The sequence below is a fragment of the Simochromis diagramma genome, unplaced genomic scaffold (assembly GCF_900408965.1).
Source record: "Simochromis diagramma unplaced genomic scaffold, fSimDia1.1 OVJJ01000125.1, whole genome shotgun sequence".
Taxonomy (NCBI): Eukaryota; Metazoa; Chordata; class Actinopteri; order Cichliformes; family Cichlidae; genus Simochromis; species Simochromis diagramma.
In genome coordinates, this window is record NW_024387162.1 from 658276 (window position 1) to 681635 (window position 23360).

Below are 23360 nucleotides of genomic sequence, written 5' to 3' on the forward strand. Positions count from 1 at the left end.
TTTTCTTCCTATCTCAGATCGGTTTAGACAACTTGAGGTTCTACAGCAGGTCACTACAGCATTCTCCAGCTTTATAGGATCTTCCTCCTCTCCACTGAAAGCAACACAAGGAAAAGACCTGCCTCCTGAGGCCCAGGAGAGGAGAAGGCGCATGAGCATGCTGTTCAGACGAGCATCAAAAAAGTCACTTGGCCAAATACACAGGAATAAAACCCATGGCCTGACTATACCTGCTGCCAACTGTGATCCTGCATCTGAGTCACAGCAACCCACATCCAGCCCTAGAGACAAAAACGTCTGCTTAAAAAGAGTTAAACCAGGCTCTCTAGAGACTGCGTCTCTGAGTACTTTGGCAGAGGAACAAGGAAATGATCCAGACCTTCAATCCCAACATCCCTTGGTTTATTTACTATCCCAGGAGGGAGCGCTCAAATCTGCACCCCTGAGAGAAGGTCACCCCTTGGCAGCTAAATCTTTCTTACAGAGGAAGAAGAGCCAAGGACAGATCAGGGAATCGTTTGAAATGGAGGAGGCAAGTTGAAGTCTGTTATAGAACAGAGAAGCCCTTAAAACCTGAAATATGAAAACACTGGACAGTTTTTTAAAATAGAGAGTTTAGTGAACAATTTTGTTTACAAAATTAATTACATATTAATTTCCATATATTTCATTTGTATCATTTATGCTACATCTGGTATTTTTTTTTAAAATAATTGCTTAAAAATGTGTTGTGCAATTTAATTAGGTTTTTCACACCTTTGTTTTTCTTGTGACATTACCAATAAGTTTGATGTGTCACATGGCCCTCTTCCTATTGTATCCAAGATGGCCGACTTCTAAATGGTCACCATGGTCACCACCCACCTTGAGGAGTTTGCCCCCTCGCATCTACTAATGTGCCACAAACAGGACTTTAACATCACCAACCATTCCCATGTTATTACGGTGTATCCGTATAAATGGCCCACCCTGTATATCTAATATTTTTCCTTCTGTGTTGACTTCCTGTGAGTTTTACTAATCATACACATTATATTTCACATCTCATTCTAGATACAGAGCTTTGATGAAAGCAGTGTCGCAGTGAGCTACGTGGGAGGAGCAGAAAACTTTGGTTAGTAAAACTGTACAATTACAAAGTAACAAGACTGTAGCAATTAAAGAAATATCAGCAAAGTTTTCTCTTCATAGAAGTAACATGGAAAGAGGACAAAGTGGATGCTTCATTCAGGTGCTACATGATCTGTTAAATCTCTGCATACCTTCTCATTCTTTGCTGTTTTTTATTCACTCACTATTTTTTATTCAGTCCCAATTATAAAAGGATAAAAACTTCCTCATACATGAAACATCTGGGATTCTTTGTAGGTATGTAATTCATGGACATAAACAGAGCACAATTACATTATTTGCATGCAGTTTTACCATCATGGAAGAGTCTACCATGATCCAGAGATGCAAAATCGTTACAGGCTTTGGTCATTTTCATATTTGGATCATTGCTGTCAAACCAAGTATTACATCATGTTGTAATTGCAGCATTAATACTGTATGTGATCGAGGGAATTTTATTGCATTGCTCTCTTGCACCCTCAAGTGCAGAGACCAGAGCATGTTTAATATTTACACAGTTGTGTTTTAGGTACATATAATTAAGCTTTTGCTTAAAAAGCATACACTTGACCATACTATACTTCAAATACACTTGACTTATAGTTGAACCTACACTGAAGAGCTTGAGATGTTGTCCATTTATAGACCTATATGGTAAATGCTACATGGGTTGTTTCAGTTTCCAACTTAACTTTCATGCTTTTTTCTTCCTGGAAAAGCTATTAGACTTACTACATTTTCAATGGTCTAAAGATTAAACAAGTACTAAGCAGCACTAAGAGGAACTTCTACAAGATCTTTGCACAACCAAAAAAAATGTATCTGCCTTGGACTTGACCTGCTTTATCTGTGATACAATCATATCCGGCCCACGAGATAATTTCATATGCCAAGGCAGACCTTACGAAGACAGCAAGTGTAGTGGTACAGGCCAGGTGCACAAAGAGACGGGGAGCCGGATTTAAATGCAAGCATGTCAGGAAAAAAGTGGAGAACTGAGCGAAAAATGTAAAATGAGCAACATCTGGCTGCAGCTCAATGATATTGGAGACTGCAAAGCGGAGTGCAGAATTTATAAAATTAGGAACTGGATGAAGTGATACCGGTGTTTATTTTCAGCCACTTTTATTGTGGAGGACATAAGGTTTCAAACTTGTCCAAGGCTTAAACCTCATGTATGTTCTCCCATTAAGTTAAGTCAAGTGGCTTTATTGTCATTCCAACCATGCATAGTGGTACAGTACAGAGACAACGTTACTCCAAGACCATGGTGCTACATATCAACACAGGATAACATAAAGTGCAATGTGCAAAGATTGCACAAAAACAAAACAAAGACAGTGCAACAGTAGACAGAACAGAACAATACAGAGACAAGACAGTGCTGACACAATAGTGCAATAGAAATGTGCAAAAAGTAACTTGGTGTATGAAGGTGTGTGTGTGTCGGTCCAGTCACTCAGTGTTCAGGAGTCTGGCGGCTTGGGGAAAGAAACTGTTTCACAGTCTGGCAGTGAGGGCCCGAATGGTCCGGTACCTCTTGCCTGAAGGCAGCAAGATGAAGAGTGTATGTGAGGGGTATGTGGGGTCCTCCACAATGCTGGTGGCTTTGCAGATGCAGTGGGTGCCATAAGTGTCTGTGATGGAGGGAAGAGAGGCTCCAACGATCTTCTCAGCTGTTCTCACTGTCTGTTGTAGGGTATTGCGATCGGATACGGTGCAGTTACCATACCAGACAGTGATGCAGCTGCTCAGGACGCTCTCGATAGTCCCTCTGTAGAACATAGTGAGAATGGATGGAGGGAGATGGGCTTTTCTCAGCTTCCGCAGGAAGTAGAGACGCTGTTGGGCCTTCTTAGTTATGGAGCTGGTGTTGAGGGACCAGGAGAGATTCTCCGCCAGGTGGACACCAAGGAATTTGGTGCTCTTGACGACCTCCACAGAGGATACATCAATGTTAAGTAGACAGTGCTCTCTCCATGCTCTCCTGAAGTCAACAATTATCTCTTTTGTCCACATTCAGAGACAGGTTGTTGACTCTACACCAGTCCGTTAGCTGTTGCACCTCCTTTCTGTATGCTGACTCGTCATTCTTGCTGATGAGACCCACCACAGTCATGTCATTGGTGAACTTGATGATGTGGTTTGAACTGTGCATCGCTGCACAGTCGTGAGTCAGTAGAGTGAACAGCATTGGGCTGAGCACACAGATGATGTGTTCTCCTTCAAGTTGGTGCAGTCGCCATTTCATAGAGCTTCCCTGAACATGTCCCAGTCACTGTGCTCAAAACAGTCCTGAAAAGCAGAGAGAGCTCCTGCAGGCCAAGTTTCATCTGTTCAGAACTGGTTTCCAGCGTCTGACGAGCGGTCTGCATGCTGGAAATAGCATAACAAGTGGTCTGAGTATCTGAGGTGGGGGCGAGACTTTGCTCTCTACATGCTGAAATGTTTGTATAAACAAGATCCAGCCCATTTTCCCCCCTCACCGCAAAGTCCACGTGTTGATGCAATTTCAGAAGCAGTGACTTGAGATTTGAGTGGTTGAAATCTCTGGCGATAATAAACAGTCCATCGGGTGTGAGTTCTGCAGCTCGCTGATCGCCCCCTTAGCGTTAGTGCTGGGTGGCATTTACACTGCTGTAATGAACACCGCAGTGAATTCCCGAGGAAAGTTAAAAAGGTCTGCATCTAACAGTCCTAAACTCTACCAACAAAGAGCAGTAGTAAGAAACAAGCACAGAGTTCTTGCACCATTCCAAGTTTATGTAGACACACAAGCCACCACCAGGAGTCTTACCGCACAGAGCTGCATTTCTGTCTGCACGAAATGAAATGAGCCCGTGTAGCTGAATGGTGGTGTCTGGAGCTCTGTCACTGAGCCATGCTTCTGTAAAATGCTGCATGCTGCATCTCTGTAAAAACAAAGATGCAGCAGTCCCTAAATTCCCACTGTGTGGTCTGCTCACTGGACAATAAACTGGACTACATCTGACTAAAACAGCAAGGGTTTGAGAGCAGGATAGATGGGAGAGCTTGGATTTAAGCTTAGTAGTAAATGCATAAAAATAAGTCTCAGTTCAGTATTGAGCATTAATAATAATAATAATAATAATATTTCTTAACATGTTTGATCTGCTAGGTTTCACAGCATTTCCTACTGATAAAAATTCACCCTATGGCCATTCATACTACACAAAGTAATTAAGCAATAAACAATTAAATGACAGAAAAGTTCCTGTTTTTCATTTTCTACTACAAGATCAAAGTGGTCTGGGGCATCCATTGTCAAACTGGGGGACTTCGGTGTGATTGGACTACTGGAGGGATGTGATTGGGAGGAACAGCTTGCCTAATCTAAATCCTGAGAGTACAGAGTCTCGTCTTTATTATTGAACCTTTGTGATTCTTTCAATTTGTCTATAATAAACATTATGTTTAGCTTAAGGGCATTTATATAAGGTAGGGCAGTGAAGGGAATACTTTGAGAATCTCCTGATTCACACTAAAATGCCTTCCTGGAAGGAAGCAAAGACCAAGGATAAGTAGGACATCTTGCACATCACTGGGAATGTATAAACTTCAAAGAGAGTCCCTACTGTGGTCACAAAACAGGTGGAGTCTAACCAGTAATTTTCTGTCAAAGACATTGTTTATTAACACATACTTGGTCACAAGCAATACCAGTAACTGACTCCAGGATGAACCAATGCCAAAACAACAATCAAAAGCGGCTATCTTTCAAGGAGCTGTGCTACCTTATTCCTATGTGACAAAAAAACAAGCAAAAAACTAAACAAACAGAAGGCATATGCTAAACCTAACTCCCTAGATGAGCAACAGGAGAACAAGTGTTCAGAGCAAAAAAGCAGTTCAGCTCTTACGTTTCAGTGATCTGTGTATATACACAATGAGTAAGTTAAGCACAAGAACTACTAGCAAGAAACCAGCTCACAGACACAAGGCCAAGCAAAGCTAAGGGTCTCTCCACAAGGAACAAGAGAATAATGTTGCTACTGTCATTTGCTGCAAGGGAAAAGCTGTTGGGGACCGGGGGTTTGGTCATGCCCATATGTTCAAAGTACCAAATATCATGGATATACATGGATTCGACCAATCTGGAGGAAACCTGCAAAAAACTCAAAGTTTGTGAGGTCACAATCTTATAAAAAACAGTGCACACAAAAAATACACAAAAAGCTACAATGAACAAGGGTTAAAAACAATTAAATCCATTATATTCAGCTCCATACAATTATCGCAGCAATTCAACTAGCATGAGTTGACTGATCTCGGTTCATCCTATGACCCTGAGCTGTGGGAGCTGATGGAAAGAATGAGACTATGTATGCAAATGTCTTTCTCTGAAGGGTGTCTGATCCTGGGGCAGGCACTGGACATGCTGGAGAGATTGTTTTTATTAGCTGGCCTGGGAACAATAGACCTCTAGAAAGTTTGGAATAAAAAACAGATTTCCCACAACATGTTTTCAAAACTTTTTAAATTCCAGCGTTGAGACAAATACCAGAGATTTTGATAAGTTGTGGATATAATTCCATGTCCTCTTTCTCTTTGTCTTCTCATTCCTCCTTCATTTGTTTGAGCAGTGAGAGGTGTAATGCGGACCAACAGCTGCCAGTCAGACAGCAGTGGCTTTCTAGAAGAACCCTTTATACCACTGGTCCCTCATTTGGCATCACCAGGATCTGAAATCATCAAGGTCTCTTCTCTTGTCAATGCAGTCTCACTTTTCACACAGTCTGTCAAGTTTATTGAAATGCAGGGCACTACCCTAATTCATAACACTGACACTAGATCGTGGAGTATACTAAGTTGCTATTTAGGATATTTAGAGCATTTGAATGTTCAGATGTTTGACTGTATTTCCTGTTTGATTTCAGGCTCGCTCAGGGTTTTCAGAAATGAGTGGTGACAATCAGGGCAGTGAGAAACCAGAGTCTTCTGCTTTTTCTCCTCATACTGACAAATCTCCCATCCCTGCCTCAACAATGACCTCTTGTGGTGTTAATAAATATCTCCCTTCCTCACCCCGCCCTTCACCAGATTCTACTATAGACTCGAGCTCTTCCAAAGCTTCTGCCTCACTGCCTCTCTCAAGTTGTGACCTGCAAATTGCAAACACTGAAACAGTACCAAATCCGGATCAGTCTCCACCCGCTTCAATACAAAGTTTTTCTTCTGGTCCTATATCGTCTCAGCATCCCACTTCTCCTCCTTTACCTCACTCTGCTAACAGAGAGATCTGTTCTTCACCCACTTTGGTCTCTCCCAAATTACTCAAGTTAATCTCACAAACTCCCGAAAGCAACAAAAACAAATCTTTTTTTCTAGATTCTGATGGAATAAGTTTTTCAAAGCCAACTGCTGATACACAAAAGGAAGAGGATGAAAGTCTCCCTTTGCTCTCTTTTCATTTGGACAAAGCTAATCCATCAGCACCACCTGTTTTGGACTTCTCAAAATTAGAGGAAGGTTTTCCCACACCTTCCTCCCTTTCTTATAAACTTTACATCCCAGTTTGTCAGCCTGATGTGTCATCACATCATCAAAATGACCTCATAGACCCAGCTTCAGGAGAAATTTCAGACCAGTCAGAGCAAGTTGTCTCTGGACAGCATAGTGCAGTCTTACCCCCAGAGAACAGACAGCATTCTCACAATGATAACAATGATCTTGCTCTATCCTGTCAGATCCAAAATGGTACAAATGCCAAGACGAATGATATACTGTTGGAAAAATTTCAGAGGAATGAAAAACAACAGGAAGAAAGTGAGGGACACGGTCCCCAACTTTCTCAAGAAGCTGTCGTTTACATCTCAGACACAGAAACTCCCGCTAATCTGTCAGAAGGTTCTGCACCTTCACCTTCTGAAGTAGAAAGCCAGTCAGAAATGGATACACTGGTCAACTCCTCTACTGTGCATGATGACATGTCAGCAAAGACAAAACACAACGATATTAGAAAACTCTATCAAAAACACGTTGCTGGTAAAGAAAGTGAATCACCCGGGAGTTACATACGCTTACACAATCAAGTTGCACAGGCACACAGTGGAGATGAAGTAAAACCCAATAATCTCATTGCAATTGAGAACTTAGATCTGGTATTTGAAACCTCAGTAGATGATTCTGACAATGAGAATATAGATTTAGATGACTTTTTTCAGCAGCTTGATACTGAAGGGCGAGTCTATTGGGCAGAACCCATCCAGTTGTCCAATCCAACCCCTGAAGCGTCAGGAAGCTTTGAAGTCTCAGATGGAACTCCTGGAAATCTTCCTGTAGATTCATTTTCTTCCACAGGCAATGCCATCCCTTTACCGATGTCATACTCAGCGAACACAGACAGAGGCCAGACCTCAAGAGCTGCAAATGGCTCCTTGGATGTACCTTCCTCACTGACATCCACATCCCAGTCTGCAATCCCGAATGTCAGACCATCAAATCGTTCTGTTTCAGTTCAAATGCCGTCATATCTGTCTTCTCATATTGTCCACAGAAAGGATGTTCCATACACTCCTGAGTCAAAAAGCACTCGTCTCCCTATCATTCTACCTTTGGACACCTCCAGCCCCTTTCGTGCTGTCCAGTCATGGACAGACCTGCAAATTCAGCGCAATACTCTGACCAAGAATTTATCATATGGGGCTCTTCATGCTGTTCCAAACAAAACAAATTTGTCCATGAGTTGCCCAGGAATGACACAAAGACCAACACATCAAGAGCTCTTCTCTTCATCTCCTTCTTTCTTTCACCTGTCTAATAATTGGAAATCACAGGAGACTATCCCTGAGATGGCTATAAATTGTAAGCCAGAGTCAGTATCTGTAGATACAGGATTGTGGCCGGATGAGCAGGAAGAAGACATGAACAGAAATGGAAATGAAACTCAGAAGCAACTTTGGGAGGGCAATCAGCAAGACACCATGGCATGCTGCTGCTCCTGTGACCATACCTGCTGTATTCACAAGAGTAACAACAAGGAACCCACTTTCGGAAACATTCCTGTGAGTAATACCACACTGTCCAGTATCCTTACTTAATTTTGTGTATTTAGCCAAATAGATTTATGTTGATACCCTCATATAAAATTCACACCCTTTTACGTATAACTTCAGTTGCTGGACTACATGTATTCAAGCACCACAGTGAGTAAGGTTTGGTTTTATTTTACGTCTATAGTCTTACAGTTTTTCAGGTTCAGAACAAGGCCGATAGGCAGTGTCTGATGAAAGTAGTTTAGAATTTGAGTTCCATTCTGAACTTTTAGGGCCCGAGGACTAAAGTTATTGGGACTGCTGTCCCTCATCCAGCACTTCCCCACAGCTGGTACTACCAACAGAAGGTTCTTATGACTGTGAGTTTGCCTGTATCAACCAGTTCTTCCACATGAAACTTTTCAATAAGGCACACAGGGTAGGTTAGGAGCAGGGATGGTTGCATTAAGAGATTTGATTGGGCAAGAATGGGCTGCTGTCAGTGCTTGTGGGGCTGGTGTGCGGCAACCCTGCAATCTAACTGAAACCTATTTATTTATTTGCAAGGCTAGAATGGGACTGGTAATTTTGTTTCAGGCACCATCATGTTTGCTCAAGAAATCAAATCACACACAAAAAAACCCTGCTTCACTCCTCCTACACTTCTCCACATCTGGTGCTAAAAACAGCAGCCTCCTGTGACCATGAGGGCTGGTTACTAGTTGTTGTTGGTACTACTGTTGACAGTGCAACATCACCAAAAGCTAATGTCATTAATTTGAAACACTTTGCTACATTTATTGTTAGTTTCTTCTTCTTTTTTCTGTTTTAGCTTTTGAGCTCCACCTTTTCGGCCATTCTTCCACACAATAATCTGTTCTACAAGGTGCGTGAGCACACAGCGAAGATAGGGGAGCGCCCGGTTGCGTTATGAGATTTGATTGGGCAAAAAAGTGTCATTAATGAAAATGAACAAATGGGCTACTGTCAGCACCCGATGTTGCACATCTTTCATTGTCCCAATGCATTCAACTCATTGGCCTAAAAGTACGTCGGCCCACTGGGAAAATCCCCGGTATGCCGGATAACCAGTCCAGCGCTGTTTATTAGGGATGGAAATCAAGAACCGGTTCCAGAAGCACAGTTCCTTGGAATTGTTAGGCTGTTTGCCTATCAATCTTGCTTATTGGTTACACTACAACTAGGTGATTTGACTTCATTTGTCAGAGGAGGAAAATGCTAGTGTATATGGACAATTTTTATTTTTATTGCACAAAAGGATGTGAGCGATGGTAAAGCGGAAGCTGCCTCCAGGACAGAAACAGCTGCATTATGCTGCTAACATCACTTTGGCTTTTTGCAAGCATCTGCACAGACAGCATGCTAATGCTAAGATAGCAAGACGGCATGCAAACACTAAGCTAGCCAAAAGTCCAGAGTGATGGAAGCTGAAAGCTGTGTGAAAGCTGACCAAACTCATGAGAGGTCCTGCTGCAGCTTCTGTTTCTACCTGCTTATGTTTCTAAAGTAAAATCACTGTGATAATTGGTTTGAAATATCGTTTTGCTGGTTTTCACTTTTGCTTTGTGGTGTTGGACTCATGTAAATGGACTGATTCTTATATAAATGGACTGATTCTTATATAAATGGACTGATTCTTATATAGTGCTTTTCTACTCTCTCTGAGGACTCAAAACACTGTATACAACATGCCTCATTCACCTATTCACACCTACTCATACAAACACTTCTATACTCAAGTGCAATCTAAAAACATTCACACATTCACACTCTGATGGACGCATTGGAGAGCAAAATTATAAAATTATAGATCCAAATACTGAGATAAAGATTATACAGTGGGATGCAAAAGTTTGGGCAGCCTTGTTAATAGTCATTATTTTCCTGTATAAATCGTTGGTTGTTACAATAAAAAATGTCAGTTAAATATATCATATAGGAGACACACACAGTGATATTTGAGAAGTGAAATGAAGTTTATTGGATTTACAGAAAGTGCGCAATAATTGTTTTAACAAAATCAGGCAGGTGCATAAATTTGGGCTCCACAAAAAAAGAAATGAAATCAATATTTAGTAGATCCGCCTTTTGCAGAAATTCCAGCCTCTAAACACTTCCTGTAGGTTCCAATGGGAGTCTGGATTGTGGTTGAAGGTATTTTGGACCATTCCTCTTTACACAACATCTCTAGCTCATTCAGGTTTGATGGCTTCCGAGCATCAACAGCTCTCTTTAACTCACACCACAGATTTTCAATAATATTCAGGTCTGGGGACTGAGATGAACGTTGTACTTGTTCCTCTGCATGAATGTCTTAGTGGATTTTGAGCAGTGTCTCGGGTCGTTGTCTTGTTGAAAGATCCAGCCCCGGCGCAGCTTCAGCTTTGTCACTGATTCTCCAGAATCTGCTGATACTGAGTGGAATCCATGTGTCCCTCAACTATGAAGGGATTCCCAGTCCCTGCACTGGCCACACAGCCCCACAGCATGATGGAACCACCACCATATTTTACTGGAGGCAGCAGGTGTTTTTCTTGGACTGCTGTGTTCTTTTTCCTCCATAACGCCCCTTGTTATGCCCAAATAACTCAATGTTAGTTTCATCAGTCCACAGCACCTTATTCCAGAATGAAGCTGGCTTGTCCAAATGTGCTTTAGCAAACCTCAAGTGTCTCTGTTTGTGCTGTTGGCGGAGAAAAGGCTTCCTCTGCATCACTCTCACATACAGCATCTCCTTGTGTAAAGTGCGCCGAATGGTTGAACGCTGCACAGTGACTCCATCTGCTGCAAGATGATGTTGTAGGTCTTTGGTGCTGGTCTGTGGGTTGATTCTGACTGTTCTCACCATTCGTCGCTTCTGTCTATCCGAGATTTTTCATGGTCTGCCACTTTGAGCCTTAACTTGAACTGAGCCTGTGGTCTTCCATTGTCTCAATATGTTCCTAACTGTGGAAACAGACGGCTTAAATCTCTGAGACAGCTTTCTGTATCCTTCCCCTAAACCAGACCTTCCCAAAGTGTGGGGCCCGCCCCTTAGGGGGGGTGCAGAGCCATTGCAGGGGGGGCACGGTATGAAAAGGGGGGGGGGGGGTAACAAAACGCTTGTACACTGCTAGCACGGGGCGCCCACAGAAACGCAAAGCAGGAGATGAAGCATCGCTGAATATGTTTCCAAACCAACTTCATTCTAAGCCAAAGACTAGAAAATATGGAGAAGCAAATCTGCCCTTTGGCTTCACCTGCACAAGTGCCGAGGTAGGTCTCCCTGCAGGATTGGTTTCCCCTGCGTCGGGAGCAGCGCTGGGCTCTTCAAATCACGGACAAACAGGATCCCACAGTTGTTTATGTTTTTGAACCCATTTTGCACAGAGAGGCATTTTTTGAAAAATGTATTGATGCAATGTTGAACATTATTACACAGGAAAAAAAACAACTACAGTAAAATAATCACACCGTGACGCCTCTGCCTTTGTAAATGGAGGGACAGTAACTGCGTGTAAAACCTGCAGACAGTCAGATTAACAGTATTTCGTCTCTATCTGTCATTCTCCAATTCATCTCATGTAAACAATAACGTGGCCACAGCGTGACGTGAAAAAAGGCACATACCTTTGACGTTGCGTGACGAACTCTGTATTCCTCGCCCGCACATAAACGAAAAAAAAGGAGTTTAAAAAAATCTCAGTTTTCGGTGATTCGAAACGCCGTTTACGTGGACGAAACAGCTGCGTGTTCAAAAATACCCGTGTAGGTGCGGACTTAGCGTAAAAGAGTTAGTAGTTTATTTTATTACTACCTGTAATTTATTGCAGATTGCTTGTATTTGCTTAATTATTTACTAAATGTTTGAGGTGTGAAATAAACCGCAATGGAGCAAAATATGGGCGTGTGTGGTTGGTGGATGTGTTAGTGCGTGCGTGCACGCAGGGGGGCGCGAACATTTTTCTTGTAAAACAAAGGGGGGCCCAGCAAAAAAAGTTTGGGAACCACTGCCCTAAACAGAGATGGGCAGTAACGCGTTACTGTAATCTGATTACTTTTTTCAAGTAACGAGTAAAGTAAGGGATTACTATTGCAAAAACTGTAATTAGATTACCGTTACTTTCCTGTAGGAACGCTGCGTTACTGCGTTACTAAAACCGTGATTTTTTTGCGAGAATGTCTCACGACAGTGACGTAAGCGAGTGCGCCGTTAGTGACAACAGCTGTGTGCAGATCAACAATGGATCACATATCGATTGTGGGAGAGTATGAGCGTGCAGCGTTTAAAGCGTGGAAGTACTGACCTGACTTTGAGTTTGATTCCATAAAAAGTGACAAAAACATTAGCGTCCATCGTGCGTGGGAAGAAAACTTCTTTTTACAGCGAAAAAACCCCTAAACTTCCAAGCAAGCACCGAGTAGCTACGACGTAATGGGAAACTCACAGAGACACTCGCGGATTCTTCAACTGACCGCGGCACACCTGCACCAGGGTAAACCTCCGCCTACCGCAGTCCTGCTTTACAGGTGAAAATAGAGCAACAGGACCGCTGAGTCTTTGACTTTATTTATTTTCTGCTGTGTTTTCACTTGCATCTATTTGAAAGACTGAGTGTAAACACAAAAAATATTTTATTTTATGTGCTGGAATGTGCAGAAAATAGGTTTAAATGTTAAACTAATTTATTCAAGTCAGAGAATGTTGCATATAATAAAATTTTTGCTTGATGCATAAAGTTAAAAGATTAAAACTGATAAAACAAGTTAAAAAAATAGACTTTTCCATTTGATTACATTTTGTATGATGGATTATGCAGAAAAAGTAGAATTGGGCTGAAAGATCTATCGCTTTATCACCTCTTCAGGTTGTAAATCATGTTTTTAAAAAGTAACTAAGTAAGTAATTACTTTTGAAAATAAGTAATCAGTAAAGTAATGGGATTACTTTTTTGGGGAAGTAATCAGTAATTAGTTACTGATTACTTTTTTCAAGTAACTTGACCAACACTGGCCCTAAACCATGATGGTGAACAATCTTTGTCTTCAGGTCGTTTCAGAGTTGTTTTGAGACCCCTGTGTTGCTACTCTTCAGAGAAAATTAAAAGAAGAGGGAAAATTACAATTGACCCCCTTAAATACTCTTTGTCATTATTGGATTCACCTGTGTATGTAGGTCAGGGATCACTGAGCTTACTAAGCCAATTTGAGGTCCTGAGACAGTTTGTTTCAGCTATTTTAGTGGGTAACATTAAAAGTTATGTAATGAGTAGTATATTAAATTACTTTCTCCTTGGAGTAATTGAGTAACATATTGCTTTACTTTTAACAAAAGTGTTCTTTGTAATATGTTTTTTAGTAATGACCCCACATGCAGAACCATTTGACCACAGAGCATGCTATTAATCTGCTTGAATCTAATCTGTAATCTTGGCCCACAAGTTTGCATCGGCCCACTGGGCAACTGCTCGGTATGCCAGATTAGAAGTCCAGTCCTGGAAAGGTCTACTGTGTATACATCAGTGAGTAATTAGCTAGCTATTACACAAGAAAAGCTTTTTCTACCAACCGTAGTGTAGCCAAAGACAGAGAAATCCAAAGTATGAAAAATACAACACTAAAGTATAACTAACTTCAATAATTACTTCCTCCAAGCCATCAACGTGTCTTTTAGACCCCATTCCTACAAAACTGCTCAAAGAAGTCCTGCCATTAATTAATTCTTCGATCTTAAATATGATCAACCTATCTCTAATAATCGGCTATGTACCACAGGCCTTCAAGCTGGCTGTAGTTAAACCTTTACTCAAAAAGCATCTCTAGACCCAGCAGTCTTAGCTAATTATAGGCCAATCTCCAACCTTCCTTTCATATCAAAAATCCTTGAAAGAGTAGTTGTCAAACAGCTAACAGATCATCTGCAGAGGAATGGTTTATTTGAAGAGTTTCAGTCAGGTTTCAGAGCTCATCACAGCACAGAAACAGCTTTAGTGAAGGTTACAAATGATCTTCTTATGGCCTCTGACAGTGGACTCATCTCTGTGCTTGTCCTGCTAGACCTTAGTGCAGCATTCGATACTGTCGACCATAATATCCTATTAGAGCGATTAGAACATGCTGTAGGTATTACAGGTACTGTGCTGCAGTGGTTTGTATCATATCTATCTAATAGACTCCAGTTTGTGCATGTAAATGGAGAGTCCTCTTCACACACTGAGGTTAATTATGGAGTTCCACAGGGTTCAGTGCTAGGACCAATTCTGTTTACATTATACATACTTCCCTTAGGCAGCATCATTAGAAGACATAGCATACATTTACACTGCTATGCAGATGACACCCAGCTCTATCTGTCCATGAAGCCAGAAAACATACACCAATTAGTTAAACTGCAGGAATGTCTTAAAGACGTAAAGACCTGGATGGCCGCTAACTTTCTGCTTCGTAATTCAGATAAAACTGAGGTTATTGTACTCGGCCCTGAAAAGCTTAGAAATATGGTATCTAACCAGATTCTTACTCTGGATGGCATTACCTTGGCCTCCAGTAACGCTGTGAGGAACCTTGGAGTCATTTTTGACCAGGATATGTCCTTCAACGCACATATTAAACAAATATGTAAGACTGCTTTCTTCCATTTGAGCAACATCTCTAAAATTAGAAATATCCTGTCTCAGAGTGACGCTGAAAAACTAGTTCATGCATTTATTACTTCCAGGCTGGACGACTGTAATTCATTATTATCAGATGTCCAAAAAACTCACTGAAAAGCCTTCAGCTAATCCAAAATGCTGCAGCAAGAGTCCTGACAGGGACTAGAAAGAGAGAGCATATTTCTCCTGTTTTGACTTCCTGTTAAATCCAGAATTGAATTCAAAATCCTGCTCCTCACATACAAGGTCTTAAATAATCAGACCCCATCTTATCTTAATGACCTTGTAGTACCATATCACCCTATTAGAGCACTTCGCTCTCGCTCTGCAGGCCTACTTGTTGTTCCTAGAGTATTTAAAAGTAGAATGGGAGGCAGAGCCTTCAGTTTTCAGGCCCCTCTTCTGTGGAACCAGCTTCCAGTTTGGATTCAGGAGACAGACATTATCTCTACTTTTAAGATTAGGCTTCAAACTTTCCTTTTTGCTAAAGCATATAGTTAGGGCTGGACCAGGTGACCCTGAATCCTCCCTTAGTTATGCTGCAATAGACGTAGGCTGCCGGGGGATTCCCATGATGCACTGAGTTTTTCCTTTCCAGTCACCTTTCTCACTCACTATGTATTAACAGACCTCTCTGCATTGAATCATATCTGTTATTAACCTCTGTCTCTCTTCCACAGCATGTCTTTTATCCTGTCTTCCTTCTCTCACCCCAACCGGTCGCAGCAGATGGCCGCCCCTCCCTGAGCCTGGTTCTGCTGGAGGTTTCTTCCTGTTAAAAGGGAGTTTTTCCTTCCCACTGTTTCCAAAGTGCTTGCTCATAGGGGGTCACATGATTGTTGGGTTTTTTCTCTGTATCTATGAAGCGCCTTGAGGCGACTTATGTTGTGATTTGGCGCTATATAAATAAAATTGAATTGAATTGAATTAAAGAGACACTTGAGCCATGAAAACATCAATATATACTTCTATCTTGTTAAGAAATAATGCTCTCTGTTGTGTCACTTGTGCAACTGGATTATTACTAACAGACTATAATTAATATTTAGTAACATATTTGATACCGTATCCATCAAAAGTATAATGTGTTTTATAAAACAAACCAACCTTAAGCTGTGTGAAGGAGTGTTGTGGTATCTGGCAGCGAGATGTTAGCAACAAATTCTTCAAATTCTGCAGCTTACAAGGTGGGGCCTCTTTGCTGGATCAGACTTCTTGGTCCCAACTACTGCCAAAGAAGTCTTATCCATGGAGGCCCACATTTGCTTGATTGGACTGAGACTGGATCATTTGGAGGCCAAGTCAACACCTAAAACCTGTTTTTGTGCTCGTCAAACCACTGGTGAACCATTTTTTTCTTTGAGGCACAGCACATTATTCAGCTGAAAGAGAGACCATAGTATCCAGGGAATACAGTTTCCATGGCTCATGTGATGAGACTATGATCAATAGTAGGTCGAAAACCCTCTTTAGTGACAAGTCTCACTAGGGCCTAAACACCTGGGACTTTCCACCGTCTGTTGTTAGAACTGAAGAAGCTCATCGGAGAAATGTCTTCGACAGATAGGTGTTTTCTTTTTTTAATGATAACTGTGTCTTTGTTCTCTATAGTACTCTCTGGATGAGCTGGAGGAGATGTTGCTGTGTCTGCAGCAGTTTTGGTCTGTGCTAAGTAACATGGAGGAGCAACTCTCTGAAGACCAGGCTGCTGTGTTCAGTTGTCTCTCTGACCAGGACAGGTACAAACAATAGTTTATACATTTCTAGTGTGTTCTGGCTACAGGCGCAACCAAAGTCCTTTCAGAAACAGGTTTTATCAGTTAGCAGTCCACTTGAACCGCGTCTAGGAATTAAATACAGTGGGGCAAAAAAGTATTTAGTCAGCCACCGATTGTGCAAGTTCCCCCACCTAAAATGATGACAGAGGTCAGTAATTTGCACCAGAGGTACACTTCAACTGTGAGAGACAGAATGTGAAAAAAAAATCCATGAATCCACATGGTAGGATTTGTAAAGAATTTATTCGTAAATCAGGGTGGAAAATAAGTATTTGGTCAATAACAAAAATACAACTCAATACTTTGTAACATAACCTTTGTTGGCAATAACAGAGGTCAAACGTTTACTATAGGTCTTTACCAGGTTTGCACACACAGTAGCTGGTATTTTGGCCCATTCCTCCATGCAGATCTTCTCGAGAGCAGTGATGTTTTGGGGCTGTCGCCGAGCAACACGGACTTTCAACTCCCGCCACAGATTTTCTACGGGGTTGAGGTCTGGAGACTGGCTAGGCCACTCCAGGACTTTCAAATGCTTCTTACGGAGCCACTCCTTTGTTGCCCGGGTGGTGTGTTTTGGATCATTGTCATGTTGGAAGACCCAGCCTCGTTTCATCTTCAAAGTTCTCACTGATGGAAGGAGGTTTTGGCTCAAAATCTCACGATACATGGCCCCATTCATTCTGTCCTTAACACGGATCAGTTGTCCTGTCCCCTTGGCAGAAAAACAGCCCCATAGCATGATGTTTCCCCCCCCATGCTTCACAGTAGGTATGGTGTTCTTGGGATGCAACTCAGTATTCTTCTTCCTCCAAACACGACGAGTTGAGTTTATACCAAAAAGTTCTACTTTGGTTTCATGTGACCACATGACATTCTCCCAATCCTCTGCTGTATCATCCATGTGCTCCCTGGCAAACTTCAGACGGGCCTGGACATGCACTGGCTTCAGCAGCGGAACACGTCTGGCACTGCGGGATTTGATTCCCTGCCGTTGTAGTGTGTTACTGATGGTGACCTTTGTTACTTTGGTCCCAGCTCTCTGCAGGTCATTCACCAGGTCCCCCCGTGTGGTTCTGGGATCTTTGCTCACCGTTCTCATGATCATTTTGACCCCACGGGATGAGATCTTGCGTGGAGCCTCAGATCGAGGGAGATTATCAGTGGTCTTGTATGTCTTCCATTTTCTGATGATTGCTCCCACAGTTGATTTTTTCACACCAAGCTGCTTGCCTATTGTAGATTCACTCTTCCCAGTCTGGTGCAGGTCTACAATACTTTTCCTGGTGTCCTTCGAAAGCTCTTTGGTCTTGGCCATGGTGGAGTTTGGAGTCTGACTGTTTGAGGCTGTGGACAGGTGTCTTTTATACAGATGATGAGTTCAAACAGGTGCCATTCATACAGGTAACGAGTGGGGGACAGAAAAGCTTCTTACAGAAGACGTTACAGGTCTGTGAGAGCCAGAGATTTTCCTTGTTTGAGGTGACCAAATACTTATTTTCCACCCTGATTTACGAATAAATTCTTTACAAATCCTACCATGTGAATTCATGGATTTTTTTTTCACAGTCTGTCTCTCACAGTTGAAGTGTACCTCTGGTGCAAATTACTGACCTCTGTCATCATTTTAGGTGGGGGAACTTGCACAATCGGTGGCTGACTAAATACTTTTTTGCCCCACTGTATATTTTGTTCTTTAAAGTATTCATTTTTAACCTTAATTTAATATAAAAACTGCACGTATAGAATCACAAGTCAAATCTGACAAAAACATTAGTCTGGGTCCCAGATCTTGCAAAAAAGTGAGGTCCTAAAAGCTTTTCCCACACATGGTAGTTACGGTTCTGCTGTTGTGTCACTCTCTTGGAATTTCTGTTTTACGAGAATGCAGTAGACGTGCAGCTTTATCATAGAATCAGTGAGTGAGGTGCTAATAACGTTCTGACCGTCTGCCCACCTCAGAATCAGATTGTTCTTTTTGCTTATGGAATATGTCATATATTTTATCTTCATACTATTTTTTCAAGTTATAGACCCTGGGAGTTCATTAGCATAGGTTGTAATTTAGCAGTTTTAAATGATCACCAATATTTATTTATTGGAGCATTTTCTGGATCCTTGGCCAATATACTGAACCCTGAATTGCCCCAGATGCATCCATTGCAGTGTAACTATGAGTGTACACTTGGAAAACACTTAATTGCTTTTGGTCCACATGATAACCAGCTTTGAGCATTGGCATGGTGATAATTACATTACAGTTTCATGCACCCAACAATAAATGTGTGTGTGTGTTGTGCGTGTTTAGAGAGAAGATTCGGGACATCGAAGAGCTGAGGCGTGCAGTAAAACGAGAGGCTGGTGAGCTGGAGAGGCAGTTAAAAGAACTGGCCTATGAGTATGATGAAAGCTTGAAAATGGTAACAAAATTCATCTCCTGAGACAGATCGGCAGGCCGATATATTTTTGTTTTTTTTAACTTTATGTTTTCTGATTCTGTGTTTTGGAGTAGAAGATGCACAGATTGCTGGATGAACAGTCTCTCCTCTGCTCTCAACTTAAAGTCTTTCTACCTGGAACAGTCCCCACACCATCATCTAAACCAATGCCCAACAGGACAGTAGCCACTCAGTGCTCTTTGCTACCCTTGCTCACGGCAGCTGACATACAGAGTAGCCACATTTCTGATTGGAAAGGCTGGAAGACTCTGAAACCTGGACTGGATTCCAACAGACAGTCACTTCCTGGGTCTGAGAGCATCTGTGATGGTCAGGGCGGTTCTCCCACCAAAGCAGACAAGCTAGATATAGTAGGCTTCTTGCAGAGAGTAAGAAAAAAATCCCATTTTTATCTTCTCATGTGTCGATAAATCCTGCCTGCCACACAGCCGAACTGTGACAAAAGTCATGGGTTCTATATCTTCGGCTGCCTGCACTACGAGCTCTTAAATTGAACCTGATTGTGAAATAGAAGATGTTTCTAAACTGTCCACTTGACTAATTATACTATGAAAAATTAAAATATGAGTATTAAATTAATGTAACTTTTCAGAAAATCCACATTTTACATGAACTCCTCAGCTTATGAGGCATTTTTTAATTTAAGATGGTACACGGGAGTTTGACATTAGAACTAGTGACATTTTCTTGAAACCTAGATAACTGACAGAATGATTTACAATATTTACGTGAATGTGATCTTGCTTTTTACTGTGGATTGTGTATCCTGTGTTTCAGCTGAAGGAGACTTTGCATCATTCTGTGAACACAGACCCATCAGAATAAGAGGTAAGATTCAGTTGCAGAGCTTACAAACTTGTGAAAACACTTTTTTTGTTTTGCCTAGTTAATGTGCTTTCAGCAAACTAGTGGCCCACTAAAGCATCGTCACCCTGGATGTAGCCACAGGTTGTCTCGAAAGTTTGTGAGACAACCTGTGTGAGCTGACGTTTCCTTGGGTTACCTTCAAATCCAGCTGTTCGTTTCTAATAACTTTTATGCCTTCCTGTTTTACAGGTGTCAGGAACATTGTGTGATGCACACCTATGTTTTGTCAATATTCCATTCTTTCAAAGCCTTATTGTATGAGATGTGCAGTTTTAGTGTTTACTTAGTATTTCTGTCATTTTCGCTTTTACTGTTTGTGTCAGTATAATGGATCTGCTAACAAGACAACCAAAAGAAAGTGAAAAGGCATAGCATATCAAGTTTTACAAGAATGATGTTTGTTTTTTAAGATAAAGCATAGCAAGATAATTGTGACTTAATTCATTAAATATAGTATGTTTGGCAAGTTTTACACCTTAATTATATTAAAACAATATACCTTGGAAAAATAAAACACATTTGTGTGATTTGTGCATTCATAATCTCTGTGAGTCTTTTTTTGTGCGACTTCAGACTGGAGCAGGATGTACCAGTTACTGGAGTAAAATCCTGAATAAAGACTTCTAAAGGTTTTGGTTTTACTAAAGGATCGAGAGCAGGGCTGTGCAGAGATGTTTGAAAGTTAAAGGGGCACATAGAACCAGGCTGAATAACAACAACCCACATTCATCAAGAATCAAATATGGAATCACATCATACTATATCACTGTCACCAGGTGGGGACAATGCAAAGCAAATGTAGCCCATGTTTTACCTGATGGGTACAATGTTGCTGTTGAAGAGTTGCTGGTCCTGCTGCTGATAGTGCAGGAGGGCAGGGCTGTGTTGATCTGAGCCTGTAGACATTAAAGAGTCCACAGGAGAGATGGTAGCTGATTAAAGTGTGATTAAGTGTTATGAGATAATAATAAAATGCAAAGATTGGTGACAGCGCTTGGAACCATAAGACAACGAAACAGTGAGAAATAAACCAAGCTCTGCCTGTGACTCACTCTTTCCCTCTCTTCCTCCATCTATCACTCTCCACCTGCTGTCCATCGGAGAACAAGGCACAATCTGCTATTGGATTAATTATTATTTAATTATTCACACTTAGCAACTCTTGAAAGAGGTTATAGAACCAACACATTGTGTTTATTATTGTTTTTATACTTGAATACCTCTGCAACACAACACCTGGTACAGATGTTATTGTTACCTGTGCTCTTTGTAATCCAGCTGCTGAGGGATCCGCTGCCTCACACAGCTTCTTTCTGTCACTGCTTCCTCATCATGTCCTTACAGAGCATGTCTGGACAATGTTATATCATCAGTAATATTTTTTTTTAAAGTCTATACACATAAAACACAAACACACATACACATACAGTGACATTTTAGAGCAGGGGTCGGCAACCTTTTTGATGACGAGTCCCATCTAAAATTTCCTTAGAAGTCAATGTGCCATATGATTGCATTAGCAATAAATTTAATAACGCTCTATATTAACAGTTGCAGAGCTGAGCGGAGAGCTCCTGAAGCTTTTGAAGTGTTGGAATGTGGAAATTTCAACATCGCTTGAAAAAACTGCCAGCTAATAACGTCCCTCTCACCAGTTGGCTAAGTTATTTTTAGCCAATTACAAGTTGAATCTGGTAGTTGGGGTTGTTAGCTAAGATACCGTCATTAAGAAGCAGCAAAACTAACGTGTCTATGCGAGCTAATTTGAGATGTGCACCGCTGGCCCAGCCATTCATTTTTTAATGCACCTGCTCAGATTAACTCACTGCATGTCATGCCCAGGGCTGGACTGGGACAAAAAAAATCAGCCTGGGCATTTTGACTAGAGACCGGCCCACCAGGTATTAAAGCCATAAAGCCTTTGAATGAAAACAAACGCTGTTGACACCAGGTGAACTCCAGGAAGCCCTGATAAGTATGCCCAATAATAAGGCTCCAGGTCCAGACGGCTTTCCTGCAGAATTCTACAAAGAATTCTGGTCGATTCTAGCACCAGTTTTCTACAGAACGCTGTTGGAAATCAAAGAAAAGGGCAGACTTCCATCAAATATGAATTCTGCAAACATTAATCTCCTGCTAAAACCAGGCAAAGACCCTGTATATCCCTCAAGCTATCGTCCAATATCCCTTATAAATGTAGACCTTAAAATAATCTGCAAAGCTCTCTCAAAGAGACTGGAGAAAATAACCCCCCTCTTAATTCATCCTGACCAAACTGGTTTCATAAAAGGTAGGCACTCATCAACAAATACACACAGATTACTTAATTTGATAGACTACTCATACAGTAAAAACCTAGAAACTACAATATTCTCTTTAGACGCAGAAAAAGCATTTGACAGAGTTAACTGGAAATTTCTATTTGCAACTTTACACAAATTTGGTTTTGGATCCTCTTTCATAAACTGGTTAAAAATATCATATAATTCCCCAACAGCTTGTGTCAGAACAAATGACCAGACATCCTCCAGCTTCTGTCTCTTGAGGGGCACCAGGCAGGGATGCCCACTCTACCCTTCGCTGTTTGCAATTTTTATTGAACCACTAGCAGCAGCAATTAGACAGAATTCAGTAATTAATGGCATAAAATGCAAGAACGTGGAACATAAAATCAGCCTTTATGCGGATGATGTGTTACTCTTTCTCCAAAATTCACAAACCAATATCTCTGGGGTGATTGAATCGATAAACTCTTTTGCAAGAATATCAGATTACTCAATTAAGTGGTCAAAATCTACAGTCCTACCGATTAATTGCTCTCTCCATAATTCCTCTTCTACACCACTGCAATCGGGAAATATAAAATATTTAGGTATTAATGTTTCTCCCAAGCTTGCAGATCTAACTAAATTAAACCATATCCCACTTTTAAAGAAGGTAGAAGATGATCTGGCTAGGTGGAAATGTCTACCCATATCACTCATGGGAAGGGTTGCCGCTATAAAAATGATGGTCTTACCAAAAATTAATTATTTATTCTCAATGATCCCAACTAAACCGCCACAAGATTGGTTCAGATCTCTAGATTCATGTATGTCCAAATTCCTTTGGAAAAATAAACCCCCACGTATAAGCTTAAAAACACTACAAAAGACCAAGGATAGAGGAGGATTAGATCTGCCTAACTTTCAGCACTACTTCTTAGCCAACAGGCTTCAGTTTATCTCAGGATGGCTAAAACATACCCTCTTAGATGAACCTTGGCTAGATGTAGAACAAGCACTTTGCAATAATCTAGAGATCTCAGACCTACCATTTATCAGCTCAAACATCCAACGACATGAATGCTTTAAAAGCATCAACATCAGCTCTTCTCTGACAGCATGGTGGGAGTTTCTAAAATTGACGGCGTCTTCATTATCCACTAAAAATGGCGGCGCGTGTAGACGCAGCGACCTCACGCTCTCCCGAAAATGCGATGTTTTGTTCGTCAAG

At 41.3% G+C, this 23360-nt stretch overlaps 1 protein-coding gene across 2 annotated transcripts in view; it reads left to right on the top strand.

The window, feature by feature from the left end:
• Positions 1 to 21281, top strand: part of itprid1 (ITPR interacting domain containing 1) — a 33118-nt gene extending 11837 nt beyond the window's left edge. For both annotated transcript variants that reach the window (XM_040048856.1, XM_040048854.1), the window contains exons 9-17: positions 18 to 532; positions 1054 to 1114; positions 5718 to 5830; positions 6012 to 8138; positions 16373 to 16500; positions 18848 to 18959; positions 19052 to 19366; positions 19776 to 19826; positions 20055 to 21281. In XM_040048856.1, the coding sequence (XP_039904790.1) occupies positions 18 to 532; positions 1054 to 1114; positions 5718 to 5830; positions 6012 to 8138; positions 16373 to 16500; positions 18848 to 18959; positions 19052 to 19366; positions 19776 to 19823 (3419 nt within the window). In that variant the 3' untranslated portion in view covers positions 19824 to 19826; positions 20055 to 21281. The remainder of the gene's footprint in view (positions 1 to 17; positions 533 to 1053; positions 1115 to 5717; positions 5831 to 6011; positions 8139 to 16372; positions 16501 to 18847; positions 18960 to 19051; positions 19367 to 19775; positions 19827 to 20054) is intronic.
• Positions 21282 to 23360: the final 2079 nt, after the last annotated feature.